The sequence below is a fragment of the Eucyclogobius newberryi genome, unplaced genomic scaffold (genome assembly GCF_026437365.1).
Source record: "Eucyclogobius newberryi isolate DKJ021-1_F unplaced genomic scaffold, fEucNew1.0.hap1 SCAF_12, whole genome shotgun sequence".
NCBI classification, from domain to species: Eukaryota; Metazoa; Chordata; class Actinopteri; order Gobiiformes; family Gobiidae; genus Eucyclogobius; species Eucyclogobius newberryi.
The window spans coordinates 23,326,226-23,349,218 of NW_027315746.1; the positions used below are offsets into that span (position 1 = coordinate 23,326,226).

The 22,993-nt window shown below is 41.4% G+C and overlaps 1 protein-coding gene across 2 annotated transcripts; it reads right to left on the minus strand.

The window, feature by feature from the left end:
• Positions 1-948: 948 nt before the first annotated feature.
• Positions 949-21,115, minus strand: LOC140356535 (BTB/POZ domain-containing protein KCTD1). Of its 2 annotated transcripts, none has more exons than XM_072441560.1 (5): positions 20,843-21,115; positions 11,990-12,168; positions 8,404-8,548; positions 5,967-6,272; positions 949-2,120 (listed from the first exon to the last, which is right to left on the minus strand). In XM_072441560.1, the coding sequence occupies exons 1-5, from the start codon at positions 20,849-20,851 to the stop codon at positions 1,956-1,958; spliced, it is 804 nt and encodes a 267-aa protein (XP_072297661.1). In that variant the 5' UTR covers positions 20,852-21,115; the 3' UTR covers positions 949-1,955. The 2 variants fall into 2 exon arrangements, with proteins under 2 accessions (XP_072297661.1, XP_072297660.1); XM_072441559.1 differs by lacking the exon at positions 20,843-21,115 and adding an exon at positions 13,369-13,652.
• Positions 21,116-22,993: the final 1,878 nt, after the last annotated feature.

Consider the following 22,993-nt stretch of genomic DNA (forward strand, 5'->3'; position numbering starts at 1 on the left):
GGGAGTTTTTATTGTCAGAATAATGTGCAAAATGTATAGAACTTCAAAGATAGAGCCAGGTCTAATTCTGTGGGAGGGGCTTAAAGAAGAAAAAAACCTCAATGGAGCGCACTTCATTGACAGAAACCTCACTAAACGATTTATGAATTACTATCCATGCGTCTGAAGCAATGTTCCGTCACTGACACAAGCCCACGAATGTCAACTGCAACACTTTTTTGAATAAATCTCTTTTCTCATTGGAATATATGATTGAAAGCACAGCACTGGTGAAGGGCCGCACTCACAGTTGCACCTCTGGCCTGTGAGAATAACAGTCCGTCAAAAGGGAATCTAGGTCAAAGAGGCCTGAAAGGGAGACATATAGCACAAAGTGTAGATAGCCAAAGAAAGTGGAGATTGTGCCAAAAGCGATGGAGGCAAGACGACAGGGCTCTGTGTGGGATTTCACTTTAAATTTTAAGCCTGCAGGGAAATGTGGAAGCACAACTGACAGGACATGCGCGGAGGAGTCGAGTCTGCTCAGTATAACCAAGTAAAGAATGCTCCGTGTAGTCAGTGATGCGCCAGCACACATTCTCAAGCTACACCATTGTTTTAGCAAGTAATTAAAGTCATTAATTCCCACATTTCGCTTGCAAAGTTGGAGTTCAGTTCGGTAAGATGTAACTGTAGGAGTCTGTATATGCTCAATGGTAGAGCGTATATTTGTTTTGTGTTTCTATGTGATTATTGGTAGTCGGAGGCCATCGAATTAATATCAAACAGATATAGTTTATGAGTGAATAAATAAGGCTATGTGAATCACTTTGGGCATCTTGAAACTGATAAATCCACATAAACTTTGATACCATCTGTACATTCCACCAGGTTGTCAATAATAACGATAGCAATGAACTAAACTGATTCAATATTTAAGCATAGGTGAAACAATGAAACAAATCAAACTTTTTTTTTCTGGAAAATGTATTTATTTTACGCTGCTTGGTAATATTATGAGACAAGTGCAATATAATAGTTAAACTTTACAAAGTCAAGTCAAAAGTTTCTTTTCAAAAACACTACACAAGGGAATCAGGAAACTCAGATTTTGGATGATGTTTTGATCAAAAATGTTGGACTCTTTAACTTTAGCAGGTGCGTGATCAATAAGGATACAGTTCCAACTTCAGATTAAATATATTTGACTTTCATCTATGCTTAAATTTAGGGAGTGTAAGGGAGTCAGTCATCTTAAGAAACACTTTATAAGCAATGTCTTAATGTGAAAGTGACTAAAAGTGGGTCGTACAATAAGCTTTTAATCTTTTCAGTCCAGTCTGAGGCAACATGTTCTCCTTTAAAAAAGATTCAATGTAAAAATCACAAACACATTTACAGTAGTGCCATCCAAATAAACTGTACCACATGAGTTATAAGAGCCAAACCCCCAGTACTGCGAGATTTGACATTTTTAAACTAAAGCTTGATGTGATAATGAAAATCAAATATTCTCTTCGTTGGTATCGCAATTATACTAAAAGTAAAAAAAAAAAAGCTCTTTTAAAATGAATTGCTTATATGACATGAGACATTCTATATTGAAAGCAACACATCTGTGACTTTTTTTTTTACATGGGGATAGGGGGGGAAAAAAAGATATCGGCCAGTAATTTAATTCAGTGACAAGCTAGAATACTGCTAGAATAGAATATTGTTCAATGCAATTTTAATTTAAAAGAGAAACATAGAAAATCATATATAACCTAATGTAGGCTTGAACAATCTTTATTTGGGATCCAGCTTTAGTTTGTAAGGGGGCTAGACAATCACAAATGCCAAAAAAAAAAAGTCTTCTTTATCTTCTTATGGCAAAAAAGGGGTAATTCTGAAAAGTAAAGAGTCCACTGAACTCTGTGGTGCCACTCGGTCACCACAAGTAAAAAGTCTAGCACCTCCTAGTGTGTGGGAGGCTTCTAGTCCAGCTGCTCCTGCTTTATCCTGTTTGAATTGAGCGCTCCTCGGTGACTTGTCCTCCGCAGTTCCCTCCTCAGGACGTACTCGCTGAACTGGGAGGAGTCCACACCTCCGCCACAAGAGCCTGCGATGTCAAAGCCCCGCTGCTGTAGACGCTCCAGCACCTGCAACCACAGAATGAGATGTGAGTGAAGCAAGTAGCCAACCGAAGTGCTTCTGTAGCCATTAGCCAAAGCTGCCCTGGGGCTAGCTGCCATTTCACTCCAATGGTTTCTGTAACAACAACAACAACAACAACAAATAGATATAGGCAAGATGGGTCAAATCGCTCATTTTTAGCTAGAGAGAAGTAAGATAACAGCCTCAAAGCATAACTACATAAGTCATTTTTTAAGGTTTTCGAGGAAAGAGAAAAAGACTTATGGGCAGAAAGTGTTTTTTGGCTGTAAAGATTGTTCTGATTAGTCGAGGACTGAGACAATGACACCTACAGCAGTGTCTGGAGAGTAGAATAAGACAAATATTACATTTTAGGCATTTTATTTAGACAATAGATAAGATTTACACGCGATTTTCTGTAGTGTGGATCATAATTTAAATTGCCATATTGTGTACATAAAGCATTGTTATGTGAAGTCGCCACAACTATCTACAAGTATGAGAGCTTCACTGAGATTGGCTGAATCCACCTGCCACTCACTCAGAGCATGACAGAAGCTGACCAATAGGAGGAGTGGGTGGAAAGTTGTTGTTGTTGTTGTTGTTTTATGGCGGTTGGCATCCAATTGTTGCATTACCGCCAGACTTTATTCCTCAGACTGTCGTAGTCCGTAACGTGTTTGACTTTGAGCATAGAGTTGGACTGAACAGAGACGTGTTACATCACAATATGACATCACCAGCTCAAGAGCAGATCACAGAAGAGTTTAGATGACAAAAGGTTCATGTGACATCACAACATTCCATTAGCACAATTTGTGAACGTACCTTTTAGAGACATCATCAAATTAACGTCAAACTCCAGAACGTGAACGCAACCCATTTCACTCATATCATCATCATATTACAAGTTGCAGAAACCTAAACCAACGGAGATTTGAAGTACACAAAACTATTCTGATGACTATTTGTCTTTGGAAAATACAGCAGTACTTCAGCGGTCAGAGCCCCAGAGCCAGCGTGTTGGATCCCAGCTCGGACTAGTGCGTACTACTGTTGGGCAAGATACTTCACCATCATGAAAGTAGTGTAATGTGAGCGATGTGGAGTCACCGAGTAAACACGCCAATGTAAAGCGTCTCTGATTGTACAAAAAAGACTTTAAAAAATGCATTAGGCCTACATTATTATTCAGAAAATGAATCCATCATTATCACAGTATAGTATTTGAAACCATAAGCCATCATGTTCGTGCTGTTTGGTATACGTATCCATTTGGACATGCTGGTGCTCTGTGCATGCTCCAGGTTTACACGTTATTACAGGTTACGGGTGCCAGGCCTTGCACATTGCTCCCTGCTGCTTTTTGATACCGCACAGACATCCAGTTCAAGGTCTACCGATTCATTGTATATTCCATCCTGACGCAGCATCATTTCTTGGCATCTGCAGTTACCATATAATGCGATGCTTAAACATTAATGCCGGCCTCTAACCTTTTGTCTATAACTGCGAGGCTGGCGAGCGCAGAATTTGACATTTGTCTAGTTAGTTTTGCACTGCCGAGTTGGAGCCCAGCCTTGGAAATAGCTCTGGGAATGGTACAACATACTGCCTGTGATGAGAATTTGGATCAGATTTTCTTCAACACATTTTTATTGTGTTTTGCTTCAACTCTTTCCCCTCATTTTCATTGTTTTCTGGGGTGCATATTGTGCGATTGTGTGTGCGCGTTGGAGCCTCGCAGACATCCACAGACGTGACCGGGAGGGCTGTAGGATCACATTCCATCAAAGAGCCCCCAGGGAGTTGCCAGTCTTTTCTCCCCGCCACTTGGCTTGGTCTAGTCCGCTCGGCAAACCCCACTGATCCCCCTCCTTCACTCTTTCTCTCTCCTCCACCACCCCATTCAGGCCCTCAGGCCCGAGCCTCCACCAAAACTACAAAGGTCCTTCTACTGCTGGCAGCTCTCCCCCTTCCTTGTCTCTCTCTCAAAAAAAAAACCCTGCCTTGCCTCCATTAGCCGCAGATACAGCATCCACCGGCGGCAAGCTTTAATATCCAAACAGGATTATGGGCCTGCCTGGGGACAACCTGCCAGGGAGCGTGCTCAGTCTCTTGCTCGCGCCCCACGACTCGCGCACACACTTTAGAGACATGTTGTTTTGTGTGCGTTGAGATTTTGACTCCCTTTGACGGAGACAGAGGCCAAATTGCTGCTAAATCCTGTCTCACGTGCCACATTCGCTTTCATTTGTTTATGCACGGCAGGAGGTTTGTGTCATCAATGTATTTAGTAGGAGTTCAATATGTAATCACGTAAATGCAATATTGACACATCCCATTCGGAGAGTCGACAAAAACAAGAAAACGAGAGGACTGTTTTAGAGTTGTCGATCAAAAGTATGGGTTTGATTCTAAAATGGAGCATTGATTTGAACCCGGTTGAACACTCAGGGGCACCATCTTGTGTCTATTGCACCCCAAATTGCTCACTTCCTCATGTTGTCAGCCTCTACCCCCTCGGTCCGCACATTCATGTGACGATCCACCTTGATGGAAGATTTCTCCATTTGTGAAGTGCACAATTATCGCCCTTCGAGATTGTCTATAGTGGCAACGCCCCACAGCAACCACTATAGGAGTTTATAATCACACTCAAACGCCATCTGTTTTCCTCATGGGGGTAAGTTGTAAGGATAAACAAGTTTGTACAATGTCCAAATAAAGTAGCAGCAGGGCTAACCTGTATGCTGATGTCAAAGTTTGGATCAGTGCAGTGGAGTTATGGAAGGTTATTGTGCATTGGTTTTGTAATAAAGTGGGTTTTGTGCGATGAAAATGAACACAATTGGGAAACCTTTGTTTTCAGCGGATCTCAAATCTATTCATATTTAACATACAGCTTTAATTTAGGCTTCTACAAAACACTAACGCTAATTTTATAGTATCTTCTGCCTCCTAATCAAAAGTTGGTGGAAATTGGTTACATTTATTTAAGAAGAATGTTAACAAACTACTTCCAAGAGTGATTTTTGCACACGGTACTTTTATACTAGAGTAATATTCTTAGATATCTTAATATGAATATCTAACATTTTTTGTCTGTTTTTTAGATGATCTTAGTTGATGTTCAAGTCCAGTACAAAATGCAAATGGGCCATAAAATGAACCCCAAAAGGGCAGAAATATCATTTTACACCCTTGTTTGTGATGTTTTTGTCTCTTTATCATGTCACTTTTAATAGTTTTAATAATAGATGATACACAACACACAAAAACTAAGATAATATAATTTCTTTATATATATCTCCCACCTCTAAAGAACAGTAAAACCTCTATAGACAATATTTTTCTTTGTCTTGATAGAGCTAGGCGACTGACTGATCTCGATTTTATTTGGGCTTTTTTGGGGGTGTGTTGTAATGTAATAATGATTTCATGAACATAACCAATACAGACTTCTTAATCTGTGCCATTTAACACAAATAATATTCAAAGTTCTTCCCCCAAAGTCTGAACTCTGCTCAAAACCACATGTTTTTACTGACAGAGGATCGACTGTGGACCTCAATCTGTCACTTTTCAATGAATTGCCCAGCCCTACATTGATAAGAGCATTTTGACTGTGTGAAAGTGTATATCATTGCACCTTAATCCTTGACACAATTTACTCATCACATTTTACACTCCCGACCCTTGATCTGGCTAATTAGCAGCACTTTACTTAGCATCCTGGGCCAGTGAAGACGTACAGACATAAAACATTGATATACGTAAATACTTTAGACAGAATTAGTAACTCATAAAGACTTGTGAGATATACATCCCCGAGTCCCTGCAGTGGTTACCTGGACAGAGTTGAGGTGGCAGTACCCGTTGAGGGGGAAGCGGATGACGTGCGTGGAGTCGTGGTTCCAGCCGGCGTTGACCGAGTTGCACATGACGTCTCCGATCTCGGGGAACACGTCTTCGATGAGCGCCTTGTCTCCGCTCAGGGTGATCCTCTCGCCCAGGTCCGGGGCCACGCGCACCACGACGCACTCGCACGGGCGAGACACCCGGCTCAGCTCCTGATCCTGACGCCAGCGCTCCAGCTCCGACAGCATGGGGTGCAGCTGGAAGTACCGCGCCTCCTCGTAAAGAAGACTGTAGTCCTGACCAGAAGATACACAATACGAGTTTTAATACACGCTTTCTTTTAATGTGGTTTTGCCATGTAACGTGTTCTATGCAATCTCATGAGAAGCGGGAGATGTATGGAAACTGTTAAATTACCTCAAAAAGTGACAGAAAAGTCCTGCATAGACTAATATAGAACAATATGTCTGGTTCAATTTCTGGTTTATGGTATTTTGTGCGATACTTGAACCTCAAACAAGGCATTTACAGACACTTTAAAGCACATTCCTGATGCATTGTTAAAATATTGTTATATATAATGCAGAAAAATACTGAGACATACATTTTTGTCCATATCGCCCACCTCTAAATCTCATGATAACTTAATCGATTGCTTGTAAACATTGATATTTCACTGAGATGCATTGTGTATTATGGTGGACTACATAGACCATAATGCTTTGCTCTCATTCAGTGAAGACGCTTTTTTAATGGATAATGAACCTAAACATTCATAGAAAGATATCTCAACTATTTCACCGGTGCAACATTCTGTAATAGGATAAATTGTACTGTAAAAATGTAGTCTAGTATTAGTATAACGTTTACTGTGGCCCCACAGTGTAATCATCATGGCTGAAATTGCAGATAATCCTTTTGATTCCTCAAGGTTATTTCATGAAACCCTTTCCATGGCCTCAGAGTGAACCTGGGCCTGCGTTTTGTCTTTGCTTATTTTAGCTGACATACTTTACAGTGATTGAGTCGCCCTGCAGACAGTCCATCTGATAATGTTCTTATTTGTTTCTCCTCGGGGCAAGTTCAGTAATTAAAAATGGCAACCATAAAAAAATCCTGATATACTGCACACAATAAAACCTCCGATGCATAGGCAAGGCATGGAAACAAATGCTACTTTATGTTGTCCCCATTTGAAGTTATTACTTTGTCGCTAAGAATATGTAATATAACTTTACTAAGGCCAATCAGGAGGAGTGCAATATAAATGGAACTTTTCAGGCCATTTCAGAGTGTTGTAGAATATAAAAGCGAGATAGTGCAATTGTTTGTCTTGATTTTCTTTATTTTCACTGTGCCTTTGATTTCCAAGACACATTTCTCCCTTTCTGAGACAATAAAGGCTGATCTTATTGTATGAATATTCAAGGAAAATGACTAAAAATAGTATTTGCATTTGACCCATGCCTCTGGGCAGCCTGTCAGGAGCAGCACGGTTGGACCCAGGTGCAGGGTTCTCGGACCTGGCAGATTATGAGCCAACAAACTGGAGGATTATCTCACGGTTTGTGTTTCGGGTTAATGCTTTAACTGCAGTGGCAGAAGAAACATATAAACTCCATAATAAATGCTCTTCTTGCTGTGAGTAGTGATGAGGCCAAAGTGCAATTAATCATGCCTTGATTAGCTATTGAGAGAGAATTGAGTCGTAAATGTATTTATGTGTCAGGAGCGCCGTATGTTTACATCCACACCACAAATCTGATACTTATCATCTTATCTGATGTGGGTAATCTGATGTCTTTCTGATTGTTCATGCCTGTAAAGATGTTGACAAGGAAACTAGGCAAAACGGGAAAACTAATGTGGCAAAGACAATCATGAAAGAGAAAATGTTAAAGATGGAAAGGGTTATTTTAAATTAAATTGCACTTTGATAAATACAAAGGCTACTCTAAAATTCTGCTGATTAACTGACACCTAATGTTTTGGAGGAGCACATTTCTTTTTTGATCTGATTATTCTATTTATCTTATTTTTTTCTGTTTTCTTACATTTACAATCAAATTCTGTCTTCTTGAACAGTGGCTTTACTCAGTCTTTATTTATCATTTCATTTGAATAAACTGCTACTTTTAAATCTTTTTAATGAGAGAGGCTTTTATGAATCAGATCACGTGCATTGGCTAATCAGTTTTTCATGGCTTATCAACACGTATTATACTTTTACATTTCACTTGCCTTTTACGTTACAATCAGAAAAAAAAAGACCTACTTTTTTGAAAGGCAAAAACACTTAATTTTACTAAACCATATCTTCAACATCCCCTCCAGGGTGGACATAGCCTGAGCCTTAGCATTCATTGTGTGTGCCAACTTGAAGGAGTGCTGACTGATGGGACTTTGTACAGTTTTCTCGACACTTACTTTGAAGTCGTCGGGGATGAGCAGCTTGGACGTCCTGAGGAAGTTGAGGATGTAGCGGAACATGTGTCCATCCCTGTCAATGAAGTAGTGCTGCTTCAGGCTGTCCAGAACTATGGGCTCTGTGCCATCAAAGAGGCGGCCGATTCTACCAGGCAGAGAGGGAGGGAAGACGGGGTTAGGCAATTTATCTCCGTGTTTGCAATGCACGAGTTCAAGACGTATCGGTTACAACACCTACTTCTTTTAATCTACAACTTTAGTCTGTTGCTTGAGAAAAAGGTACAACAAATACTAAAGCTGTGAGATTAGAGGCGAACTATTTACAACTTTAGGAATGTCTCGTATTGTCTATATCTTCAGTTAATGGTGGGCGAATAGACAGGAATGAACATCTGGAGTGTCCCAATAATGATAGTCAAACGACTTGTCTTTATACTCATTAGCTGAGGTTTAATGTGAAATGTCTAAAGTTAATCAAAGGAGTGCAAAAATATCACGTTATATTCCTATTTCTCACTTAGTTTTTTGTTTTTCTTTTTATTTGGCTTTTTTGTCAAATTTTTAACAAAAGATTAGACTACTGTAAGTACAGTACGTCCAGAACGCTGCTGCTCGTGTCCTGACTAGAACCAGGAAGTGCCATCACATTAGTCCTGTTCTCAGGTCTCTGCACTGCCCCCTGTAGCTCAAAGAAGAGACAAGTCTCTCCATGACCTGACAAGCTAATGCCATATGAACCATCTCAGACTCTGAGGACCTCAGGGACCGGCCTCCTGCTGGTGCCCAGAGCCAGGACTAAACATGGACCGGCCTCCTGCTGGTGCCAGAGTCAGGACTAAACATGGACCGGCCTCCTGCTGGTGCCAGAGTCAGGACTAAACATGGACCGGCCTCCTGCTGGTGCTAGAGTCAGGACTAAACATGGACCGGCCTCCTGCTGGTGCCAGAGTCAGGACTAAACATGGACCGGCCTCCTGCTGGTGCCAGAGTCAGGACTAAACATGGACCGGCCTCCTGCTGGTGCCAGAGTCAGGACTAAACATGGACCGGCCTCCTGCTGGTGCCAGAGTCAGGACTAAACATGGACCGGCCTCCTGCTGGTGCCAGAGTCAGGACTAAACATGGACCGGCCTCCTGCTGGTGCCAGAGTCAGGACTAAACATGGACCGGCCTCCTGCTGGTGCCAGAGTCAGGACTAAACATGGACCGGCCTCTTGCTGGTGCCAGAGTCAGGACTAAACATGGACCGGCCTCCTGCTGGTGCCAGAGTCAGGACTAAACATTCAGTTTTATGCAGCTAAAATCTGGAACAGTTCTTAAGATGTGAGACAGGTTCTACTCTGACAATATTCAAATCTAAGCTAAAAACAGTTTTGTTTAGCTGGGGCCATATGACTGAAATTATTCACTTTGCACTCTTCTCTTTTATGTCTTAAACTGTTTTGTCTTTGTACGAATTGTGCTCTACAAATAAAGTTTAATATATTGTCCACCTCTATCTTGAATACTTTTAATTGCACACTTTTACTTATTAGTATTTTTTTCACACTTATGATTACACTACAAACTTACCATGACACATTTAGAAAACCCAGATTGAAAATAACTTTTGGATGGAAGTCAAAAGATCCTGATCTCTAAAACACTGTCCAGACGACTACCTTTGGAACATGTATACATCATCTAGTTTTAGAAAAGCACAATTCCATTAGCCACCCCAAAATACTTCAATAAATAAACAGGATCATACTTTGATTTTTCATATTACACTCCTACTTAGTGCCTATTTTATCCATCACTTGAGAAAATCATTACTGTCACGTGTTGTATTATAAATGGGAACTCACATATTGATTTAACCGTGGGCAGATGCTCCGCCTGATGCAAGTCATTCTTTTGGTTTGAGCTTGAGGCTGTATGAACTGCGTTGCCTGGCGATCCCTACAGCCTGATTAGAAGGCTGTGATGATCATGGCAATAACAGAGATCACGATGTTCAGCCAACACCACCAAATTTGGGCCAGAGTTGCAACTGCTTTGGTTTAAGTGATCTCATCTAATTAAAGGCAAATGTCAATTCCAGCACTGGCAATTTTAAACAAGGAATAACAGAGAAAAGTAAAGAAATGGGGAAGATTAAAGAACTTCCTGCTAGAATAAAGAGATAAAAATAACATTGTGATAAAGGAAAACTGATGATTAATCCAATGTTGTTCATTTAATCAGATGTTTTGGCCTTCTCATCTCAAGTTTCTAATATATAATATACAGAATGTTAAGGTATAATCACTTGAATACATGATACGTTTGTGTCAGATGCCCTCCCTGATATAGCACTGCAGAAACTAGCATAAGAACACTGGCTATGTTTACAGGCAGACAAAGAATCTGATCATTATTGGATTTCTAGAGTTATTGAATAATTGAAATCTAAACAGCTCTTTCTGACTATTCATACCTGTGCAGATATGAACAATCATTTGTGCAAAAAAATTGTAAACTAATGTAGCAAATACCAAAATAGAAGAAAACATGTTAAAGATCAAAACAGTTATTTCAAAATGAATTATTTGTTTTAAACTACAATAGTTACCCTAAAAATACATTAATTGATACTTCACCAGTTCATTCAATCATTCATTCACTTTCTACCGCTTGTTCCAATAAGAGATTGTGGGTGACTGGGGCCCATCCCAGAGACTTTGGGCCTTAGGCGGGGTACTCCCTGGACATGGGCCAGCTCGTCGCAGGGCTACTTCACCAGTTCTTGTCAATTATCAGACTTTTTGTGCATGTAAAACACACACAAAATCTAACTATTAATTTATCTGTGATTCTAGTTGTAAATGTACCCACTGACTCATGTAGCCTAGTCCTGCTCTTGAGAGGGGTAAATAAGGTTTATGGGGAGTTATTGTTACATTTTATAACCTTTGTATATAGGTTGCTACAAGGTTTTTAAGAGCAAAAGGAAAGCCGAAAAACAAGCTCAGTCTGAGGTGCTGAGAGGAGATCAGAGCCAGTCGGGTGTTGGGATGCCCCAGGCTAGTGCCAGTCACCCTTAGGCCACAGCCCGGAGTGACAGTGCAGCCCCGCAGCCTCCAGATGGCCCCTCACCCTTTGGCCCTTCACTGCTGCTGCGACATCTGTCAGAATAACCAAGTCGCTATTGTCTGCCTGCTGCACGTCTCCTGCTTTCTGTTCAGGGCTGTAGCTTTGCTTTGAGGTTATTCATAAACAAGGAATTCATGTGGTATTATTGTGATTGCGCTACTGTTGAAATGCTATTTTTCTCATAACATTCCAGATAAGCTTTTTGTGAAATTATAACTGTTATATTTCAAAACATTGAGACTAAAATGTTGCCAGGTCGTACAGAAAAACATGTTAGTTTACTACAAATGTTTAATCACAGTGACATCTTCATGTTAGCGGCACTGATTCGAAGCAAAGCATCATGGTCTATGTAGTTCAATCTCCCTTTTTTTTTACAATAGCACTGCATTTTGGCCCCAGGAGCTCACAATTCATAACACTGTAACATCTCTTTATAATAATATAGTATTTATAACATTTCCCATCTTACCGTGACTCTGGGAATTTGGTTAAGGTGGCCAGGCTGCTGGTGTACATGTGCCCGCCCACGTCAATGTGCACCGGGGCGTTGGACTTGGTGAGCTGTGCTGACGTGGGGATGCCCTGGTTACTCAGAGGAGACACCGGTGACCGCGTGATCATGGGCCGAGACATACTGGAGCGATTATCCTGCCAAAACAAAACAACATGATACACACGATTGGGGAAAAGTACTTCATTTCATTTTATAAAACTAGATCAAGTTTGAATGCTTTTTCACTCCAAAAAGTGTTGTACATGTCTTTTCTTTTATAATGTAATTCAGTTGATTCCAGTTCAACTTGGTGCAGACTGACCTTGACCCGGATGGTGCCCTGCTGCACGCTTTCCTGTGGGCCATAATCTCCAAAACTGAATTAATTTGGAGCATCAATTTCACCGTTCGAAATGAGCAATAATGAGCCGTCTTGATTCCAGAGCGCTAATAAGATTTCGGTGAAATGTCTCTATGCACTGGTAACCTACAAACATTGTTTAGCCGAGGGGGTGAATTTTGACACTAATGAGAATATTTTTTAAAGTTTCTGACGGTAATCGTGCCTTCTCTCGTTATGACTATATTTAGCATGTTCTCCAAAAACACTGGCATAATAAATAATAAACTGGGGGGGCTTTTGAACAACATATTGTGTTAAATGATTTGTCACTACAGGGTGAAGAGAGAGGTCTCCATAGTTGAAGCCTATTTCATGGTGTGCAAAAAAGCAGATTTCACTAAAGCTGGTTTTCTGGGGTTGAAACGGTACAGAACAACAGCAAACAACAGACGGTTTACGCTGCATTTTGTCAATACCACATGATATTGCAAACTACAGGTCACACATCTGGATATCAGACATTTTACTTTGAATACTATGAATAAAAACTGCACTAAACCAGTACTTAACTACAGTACGTTCAGATTTGTTGTTATTTGTTCCTAAATTCAGCCCATTTTAGTCCTGCTTAGTCCTGTTCTTGTCCTTGTTTAGTCCTGGTTTAATTCGAGTTTTCATCTAGTGAATGTGAAGTATGAACGCACCCAGGGAACTCAAATCTATTACAAGTCAGGACTAAGCCAGGGAACAAGTCTAACAATAGTAAATCAGAACTACAACGTGGGAAAAAAATACACATATGGTAATAAACAAACATTCATCATGCCCATCTTGTCTAAACCAGGCTCCACATGAAAGAAACCAGACATAAACCTGCAGTCAAATAACTTCAGTGCACTTCAGTAATAAAAAACACAACACAACGTACACTTCCCATCATAAAAACATCCCGAAAGTGCCGCGTGCATCCAGAAAAGCCATCCACTCCCGGAGCGTCCCGCGCGCGCTTTACCTGCACCGGCATCACTGTGTTGGGGGAGGAATTCAGCGAGTGGTCATTCTGCTTGAGCGAGGCGGCGGGCAGCGGCTCTCCCCTCGCCCCGGCGTACATGTCCCTGCTCTCGGCCACGGCTCGCATGGGCAGCCGCTTGAGCGTGGCGTGCGCCGCCTCGTCCGCGGAACTGATTGGACGCGCGCGCTTCCTCGCCTTCTGATGCGTTAAGTCCATGATATCAGTTTCGTCCATTTGCAGAGGCGACTTTAGGGAGCGATCGGGGCTTGTTGTTGTTGATGTTGTCTGTCTGTCTGGCTTTCTTTTCTTTTTCTAGTAGTCAGAAGTTTAAAGACCGGAGGAGCGCACTGATCAGCGGTTGCGGCGGTTGCGGCGGTTGCGGAGGAGTCGTGCGCGCGCGGCTGTCACACGGAGCGGCTCCTCGTTGCAATGGCTGGGAGAAGTCAAACCCCCCGACAACATTAGCATTGTAGCGCCCGCGGCTTTTCTGGGCTGTCGCTGTGTCTGTGGCAGGTATGTGTCGTCGTCCCCCCCCCGGTGTCCCGTCCTGTCCCGTCCCGTTGTCCTGTCCCATCCAGGGTCCAGTCCCGTCACCGCTTTTGCCCTTTGCCCCCCCCTCTTCCCCACGTCTTTGTTTTGGAAGAGCCATGTGCGCGGAATGCACCGTCCTCACGCTGACATCTCGTCTTCCCCCGGTTCTGATTATGTCGAGCAAATCAAAGCCAAGCCACGTTTTTAAGTGTGACCAAGCACCTGGACCAAAATGCCCCTTATTATCTCCACCCACAAACGTATATGTCACTGGCCGTATGCAGAAGCTGACAGTTCTGCCCTGGTGTTGTTACAGACAATAATGGAAAGGATTAGAGGAGGAATTCTCTGCTAGTGCACTTTGTAGGCATTGTTGTGTTGAAAAGTGACATTGTACATATTTATTCAACTGAATGACCCAACTTTTTGATTACGTTCATTTTTTCCCAACTGACACTATATTATAATGCAGATTGTTAAACTTAAATGTACGTAAGTAAGTACATTTTATTTGTATAGCACCTTTCACAGACAGAAGTCACAAAGTGCTTCACAAAACACAGAATAAAACAATAAAAACACAAAAAACTTACAGTGAGCAATACATATACAACAATAATAAATGTGCGTTAGTATATGACACTAAATGTGCGTTAGTATATGACACTTTGGGACCCTGCTTCACTTCTCCATCTGAAAAAGCTGTTCTAAAACGGGCCAAAAGAGCTAAGAACTAGTTAGATAGATGCAATATACAGCTTTAAGTAAAAGGGCCAGTACTTTAATGCTGCTACTCCCAGTATTACCTCCCTTTGCTTTTCATTTCGTAATTAATAACAGGTAGAGTTTGATTAAAGCAACTTGAGAAGCTTCACTGCCAAATAAGAAAACTCATGCATTTAGAATAACAAACTTTCTGTGCCGGTGGCCTCTCCGACCACTGCCAATCATTCAGGCCAAGTGTGTGATGTGTCGTGCCCAAGGACACAACATCACTGCGGAATGCCACTTCGGTTGGTGGCCAAACTATCAATTGACTTGCTTCCACTCCAAAGCTGAACTCGAATAAGCCGTTTTCTTTCATCTCAAGCTCCTCATCCACATTTGTATGACTGCTCCATCAACAATGCCAGACCACTAAAGACATATGCATTACAAGCACACTGGAGAGTACTGTTACAGGCCTTGCTCGGGCTCTTTTACCCTCCTCCAAAAAAGCGCAAGGAATCCACACACATTTTAATGACATTTAGATTAAAATTAATTAGTTCAACCACTGGCCTTAAAACATGCACACTCTCTTCCCTGCTTCTCATTGGCAAGTAACACGTTTCACACCTAGATACCCAATTAGCAATTAAGCTTGCCTTTGAGTGCAGGGGCCTCCAATGCTGCGCCGTGTGATCCCGCTCTGATTTGCATGCCATTTGTGCGCATGCTGATAAGCCAAGGCATATACATAGTTTTTAAAATTCAACTCCTCAATCCCTCTCCGCAGAAGGCAAAGGAGCGCCTACAGGGCAAAACCAAGGGAGAAAATCACATGGCTGCTCTTCAAAAGGCGACCTGTGTTAGGCAAACCAGGCAAAGTGCGTGGGATCACACTCGCAATGCAGGTAATTTGTTCCCTGACTAATTTGCCGAGATGGTGTTATATATATGTGTGTGTGTGTGTGTGTGTGTGTGTGTGTGTCCCTGCGGAGAGGAGCAAGTTCTGAAAAACAGCTCGGCCCGGAATTGGATTTCCTCAAAGCCTTGTCATCGCAAAGGTGGATGGAGTGTAAAAATCTGTAAGGCATTATGGAAAGGTGCAGAGGGGAGAAGTGAAAGAGGAACAGGCATTCAGGTGGGTGGGAATCATGAGCATGCTCAGGGCTCCGAGGAACCAGTTCAGAAATTATTCAGAGTTTGAAAATGTCTCTAAGATCATGGACCTGTCTTTTTTTTTTTTTTTTTTAAATGATGCCATAATTATCTTTCTTTATGATTTTGGTTTTATTGAAGGTCAGGAAATCACCGTTACCACAAGCAACCGCAAGAAAGAAGGAGTACAATTTGCGGTTAATAAAAGTGAGATGTAAAAGTTCTCAAATCATCTGTAACTTACGTAAGCAATATTCTACTAGTAACACAACTACTATTACAAATACTCCCAGGACTATTGATGCTTAAACTACTGCGAGTGAGTCACCATACAAAATACTACTACTAACACTAGGCTTGCTACAATTTCAATACTACAATTATAATAAAAATGCTTCTTTTTTAGACAATATAACACTAAATAATAATAGTTTAGTTAATGTTAGATGGTCTTCTACTAGTGTTGACAAGGATCAAGACCATTCTGAAACTATTCAAAAACGGTCTTAATTTTCCCCTATTTATGTGTTTTTGTCAGTATCGACACGTGTAAATGAGTATCTACTTTCGATTCAAGTTTTAGTATCAATTATTATGTAAATTCTGATACTTTTGACAACCCTAACAACCACATCACTCCCTTTTTCATCAGCGCCACAGCAAACCACACCAGATGCTGCAGATCCTGTCACATCCAGGCACAGCACTGCAACCTTCCTGTTCCTACACAAATGCTTTATCTTCTGTTACACTACTTCCTCCCAACACTTTTGCGACTAACAGTGCTATAAGAATTAGGCTACGACCTTCATTATCTTCCCAAATTAGGTATTGATATGAATTCAATGGCGGTCACGGGGATAAGGCCTCCGTTTTAAACTATATACTGGTCTTATCGCAGGTCAGAGAATCACAACATAATCTCACATAGAACACAGAAATAGATGTTATTGAAATTGAGCTTTTCTCTTTTTCGTCTGAACTTCCAGCTGCATTACTCGAGTGGACAATGTGGGCGAATTTGCATTTCTTCGCCTGTTCTGAGACAAAAAAACCTCTAAACTACTGCCTCGCCACTACTACTGCTGCTAAAATACTAATATAAACTCACTTGAAAAGCCTCTGTTTTGTAATAAACTTGCAGAAAGTATTAAGTTTTGTACATTTGGCCCATCACGTTATAGACTCGGGCAAACGTGCCATTTTGTCATTTGACTGTGGACTTGTGGAAAGTACCGAAAATCCCCCTTATGTTTGCAACCTCTGTGGCCTGCAAATGTTTAACTTTTCATATTTAGTGAAATGTGAGCGTGCATCTCCTCCACGTGTATACTTTCTACACCACAATATGCACAAACAAATCCAAAACAGACTCGCTGCCTCCAGAATCATTTGGCACGTTATAACAAGTCATTTCAATGGACTTTGCATTAAAAGTTGACATTTGGTGAGGCCTTAAAAGGTGCATTATATATGAAGAAGTTATGGCATCGCCTGGAATGTTCCACAAAGGTATTAAACGTATCTTTGTCCTTTGTTACAGGGATTTTCTTTTTTGCAAAATAGATAAGTTTAATGCCACACTGTAGTGCATTCTAGTCAAAGCAATCCTATATATTTGGATGCTCTTCATTTAACTCTAAAATGGACTAAAAAGGGGCTTAACAAGGAAAATAAATTAGCCCCAAATGCTGGCGAATTTGAACCTGATTAGCACAACCACTGATCGTACACCAGGACCTTTAAACAAAGAGTAAGCAGTACAAAACCAGGTTGAAACTACTACTTAACTAGATCTAAAACAGGGTCAACCCTAAGACAACATTTAAACCAATACTAATTCAGGATCAAATTAACTAACTCGGACTAAACCTGGTCAAACAAATCTATTTCAACAACTAGAAACTGACTAAATTGGGGAAGTTAAGGTAATTTGGTTTATCATGGTCAAATATAATGGTAATAATTAAGAAATAATAATAATAACGGTGACGATTTGGAAGTAATTTCAATTCCATTTATAGTTTTAAAAAAGTAAATCTAAATGTCAAGGGCTTTTAATCTGACTCTGCAACTTTGATCTATCATCCAGAACGTTTGATTTAACAAAGCTGCATGGTCACATACAAGAGGGAAAGTATTTTTGGTCATTCTCTCAATAATCATGAATAAAACTGTGAAGTAGTGATGTTTCTTCTCACAATAATCGTACCACAGCCTCGGACAGCTGAGCCAAGTACTCCCATGCCGAACGTTAACATCTAAAAGTTCTAATTCGCATAATTGCAACACTGGCTGTGAATGTTAACTTCGACATCACAGCCTGCTTGTATTTCCACATTTTGCAGAAAGACACAATTAGCATTTCAGATCAGAGCATTAAGATTCGGTCGGAGGCAGGCAGACTGGTATTTACATAATCTGGATGGGTTGTCTCTGTTTTCTCGCCCCTGGCCATTTGTTTCAAATGTCCACACACAGACAGGAGCACACTGTGGCTAAGTATACTGTCTGGGCTGGGGGAATAGCAACATGTGCAGGTGAAGCAGGCTCAGACGGAACAGTGAGGAACAGCAGGGATGGGCAGTAGATAAAAGAGGGACTAGAAAGAGGGAGTTTTGTTTTTTAATCAGAAATGTGGCTGTTTGGTTGGGCAGATGAGTGTTTAAAACTATAAATCCCCAAAACTTGACATAATAACTAATTCGATCCTAATATTTGGGTCCAATTCTGTTCCAAGATTGGCAGACTTTCATGCAAGCCTAAAGCAATTTGAGAGTTTGACTAAATATGTTATTGACCTATTGGTGGATTTCACTACAATCTAAAAGGTGCATTCTCTGTCGACCACGTCACTAAATGTGAAACTAAACCTGGGCTAAACCTAAATTGAACTTGGGACTGAAACAGGACCAAAACGAAGTCTACATCAAGACTAAACTGGACTCACAATGTATCCATACCGCCTGGTTAGTATTTGGATGGCAGAAGTCGCTCTAGTGGTGGTACGCAGACACCAGTTCTAATGTTTACTTCATTTTGAGTACATTTTATTCCCCTTTTTTGCTCTTCCTTGAGTAGTTCCTCCATTAAAACAACTGTAGCAATGGCGTATTCCTACTTCAGGTCTAAATCTACAAATCCTGTAATATAACTGATTTAGAAACTGTTATAAAAACCTTTTCTTTGGTAGTACTTGATGTAAAAAGTTTGAAAACTACTGCTCTAGTGCATACTGTTGTTGCGTCCATAGGAAAAGTACTTCACCCTCTTGCTTAAGTATGAATGATGTGTGCCAACAAGTAATGGTCAATTGTCAGTCTTGCTTTTTAGGTCTTGAAATGTGCTAATGTATTATTCTTATGACTAATAATCAAGAGTCACTGTAGTTTATTCATGTATAACTAGGACAGTAAACATGTAGTACTACTTTGAGTACTTGTTAAGTTGAAATGATGCTGCACAGTAAGCCTACATCTTCCCTCAACTACTACTTGTACATCTAACTGAGCACAGGACTGAGTATGTCTGCTCTCCTGCTATAATGGTCATTATTTGACGACATGGAAGGATACATCCAGTTTTGTTCAGTGGTGTAATGGCTAAATAATGCCCAATTAGGTTTAACTCTGTCAAATGTTTAAAGCCAAACGTTGATAAATACTATATTGAGTAACTGCATACTATTGGGAACAGTCAGATTTCATGTACAGCAGCACACTATTCAATCTGACATCAATCTGACATCACGGAGCAGGAGGTGCGCCGAGTCCAGAGTGGCCCGGGGCGCTTGGTAACAGTGCGTGTTCACTCCGAGCGCAGCGCGGTGTCCCGGGGCGCAGGAGTGGCACAGGCAAGTCCTCATGGGATACAAAAAAAACAATAACACGGGGCCTCTCTGTGGAGTCAATGCTGTGGGAGTCAAAAGGTGCAGTAACGAGCCACACTGTACACGACACAAGTCTCAAGTGCGGCCTAAACTTAACTTCTGCACAAGTTCAACAAGACTGGGAATAGTCTTAAAAAGGAGAGTTGTGACTGCAGCGCCATCAAGTGTCCACTTCAGAAATTGAACGTGTCAAAAACTGAAATAGACACCATTTGCTGCTGAGGCATGTGCAAAGAATAACTTGTGATGAATTAATTTTACGCACACACTTTGGCAAATGTTAACTTTTTTTTTTTTATCGACAAACGATGTAATTCCCATTAAACCTCCCAAAACAGCTCATAAAACAAATGTGTAACCTCACAAAAAGACCTTGAGGCAACATGCAAGTTCAAACATTAATTAATTAGGCCTACAGTTAATGTTACTGCGATGTATTTCAAATATTAAACGCAATATATGATCATTCCTGCTGCTCCCTCCTACGTGTCCGGATCACCTCAGGAGTTTTGACGCACGGTCCATCCACGAATGACCCTCTCCATCCACACAACATACAATAACATCACGCACGGGCACAATAATCACACATAGAATGAAGTTTGTCTGCTGTAGTGGTTCATGTAGTGCGTGCGTAAAGGCTGAAGGTACATCCTGTTTTTGCAGAAAAAGCCAAATCGCCTGGGGCCAAATTACTCCACAATGGCGTCTTTCATTAGAGGATCTGGGGCAGCCTGAAAAGCTAACAGTTTCACGACTAAAACCAACTTAGTATCACGACGCGGGAGAGAGGCGCGTAGATGCGGTCCGGTGTTAAGTTTAGTATAAGTTACTGCGCCCCGGCGTCGCGGACCCGAGCTCCTGGCGCGAGGCGGAACGCGCCAGGAGCCAAATGCGGCGGGGCAGAAAAGTAGCCCACAAAGCCGCGGCACAGTCACCTCTCCCAAACACGCAATCCCCCCACAATCTTTACTTATGGCGACAATAGCGAGGAAGTGGTTAAACATTTGTATAAAAAAGAAGAAAAAAAAAAGAAAAAGAGAACTGAACCGCTCGGATCAGTTTTTTGGCACATGCGTAAAAGCTGCTGCGCCTTCGAATGTCCCAGTCCCGTGCTCCTGCTCCTGCTCCTGCTCCTGCTCCTGCTGCTGGGAGGAAACACAGCCAAAGAAAGAAATCCCACGCACTTACCTGGAACATGGAGCCGCATAAAGTCGATCTTTATTCGGACCACCTTTCCGCTCTCCGTTGTCGTTTCCCCCACGAGCAGTTTCTTCCTCGGTCTCCCTTACAGCGCTGAGAAACGCAATAGCTCAGCTTGGGTAGACAGAACAAAATACAGAGAATACTGGCTCCGGGGCTCTCGAAACCCCTCAAGGCAAAGATCAGGATACAATTAGCTCATGCCTCTCTGCCCCAGTCTAAACCAAAGTGGAGTAAATAAAAAAAAAGGAAAAGAGACGTCTAAAGCTACACGACACCTACCACTATAACAGCAGCGCCTCGTGTAAGAATTGATATATTTTTCATAATATCAGAAAGAAAACGTAGTATTTTCTCTTCCTTTTCCTCTGCCTCCAACTTGCCTCCCTCACGAGCAGATCTAATCGTTATGATTAGTTTTGATGTAATGTTCCCCCGAGGCATCGCTGCAAATGGATGGAGTGTTTCTTTGCCAGAGAGGAAAGGCAGCAGATGATAATAATTATATAGATTGTTGCTTGGGACTGCTTTGATATGTGTTTTTTTTTTTTAATTCTTTTTTTTTTTTACAGCACGTTTTCTTTGTTGTTCCCAAATCACCCCAAACACCGTGCGTAAAAGGCGCAAAATGTACTTGTTGATTAATAAAATAAAAATCAATGAGGTTTCGTTAATGAATCTAACTATTGACTCTCACCCTCACTCTAATTATTTTTTTTCTTCTTCTTGTCCGCTTTGTAATCTGTTCTTTTCCCTTTTGGACAACCTCCAAATGACGTTGTTGTATAAATAAGCACTTGCAGCTCGCCTTGCCCCAATCAAGTCGGGATCAGTGCCCCGGGCTGGTGGTGCGCGCGCGCGAGCTCATTTCAAATGTTCAGCCATGCATGATTTCAGCAAGATTGAGACACTTCTAAAGCCCCTTCTGCTTCACGCACGCGGCGAAACCTAACACGCATTCTAAATAAACCTGCACGGGGGGGAAAGGAGTCCTATTTGGTTTGAGTTTTGGGAACGTACTCGGTGTGTGGAGTGTGACAAACTAAGTGAGACAGACTATAAGGCTCATACTCGCCCTCTACTGTTGACAGCATCATCTGTTAGAACGAGACAAGAAATCAATGCAGCCATGTTTATTGTAGAGGCAGGAATGACAAACAGGAGAGGGAAGACTGGTCTGGGAGGGCAGTGCACGTGATTCTAACTTTATTGGGACTGGATGCACATTTGACATGTTTAAATATGCATGTGGTAGTCATAGGTAATCCTTTATTTTCTGTCTTTATTCAATTTAAAGCATGTTTTTTACATACATTTGCGAGTTCATACAATGTCAAAGCTCAGGCTTCATCTGGAATGTTACACAGTGTTGCTTTAAACACAATCTATCGTCATGGATACAAGCATGTGAAGATGTGAAGCCACCAGGCCAAGTTACAAGTCAGATCTGTGGACACGTAGAATACATGTTTCAAAGTATTTTAAGCAATACAACGCCTGTGATTTGATCCTTTTCTGTCAAACTTTCCATGCAACGCAACATCTCCATGGAGACAAGAGGGTGATGGACACACACTGCACCTTTACAGATATGAGTAAGCTAAAATACTGATTATGTGTCACACGCTTGCACCATATGAAATCAATAAAATATATTAAACTTAAATTCTTTATTACATTTGATAACATGGTGGGAGGCTAAACTACAATGCTGACATAATTGCATACAACACATTGGTGATATGACTTTGAGCTTTGCAACAGTTGGTCCCAGTCCCAAACCTGCAGTAATGGAGCGTTGATGATGTCTGGAAGCAGATGTGTGGAGATGCAGTAGATCTGTGGGGCTGCCTTTTCTTTTTCTTCTGATCACTGGATTCCACGGTGCACGCTTCATTTTCCACTGGAGCCCCACCTCTCTCCTTTAAGCCCTCATGATGTCATTGGGCCCACATCTGCAACTCATTGGAATAATTTGTCCACCACCAAAGCCATAGCCAAGGAAAATACTCCCGTTGCCATTCACGACAACGGAACAAAAGTTGTTGGCAAGAAAGTCAGACCATAAAAGATTCCTCACGTTTTGCGATAAATAAACACTTTTAAATTGTATTCAGTTGTAAGATAATTCAGTTTTAT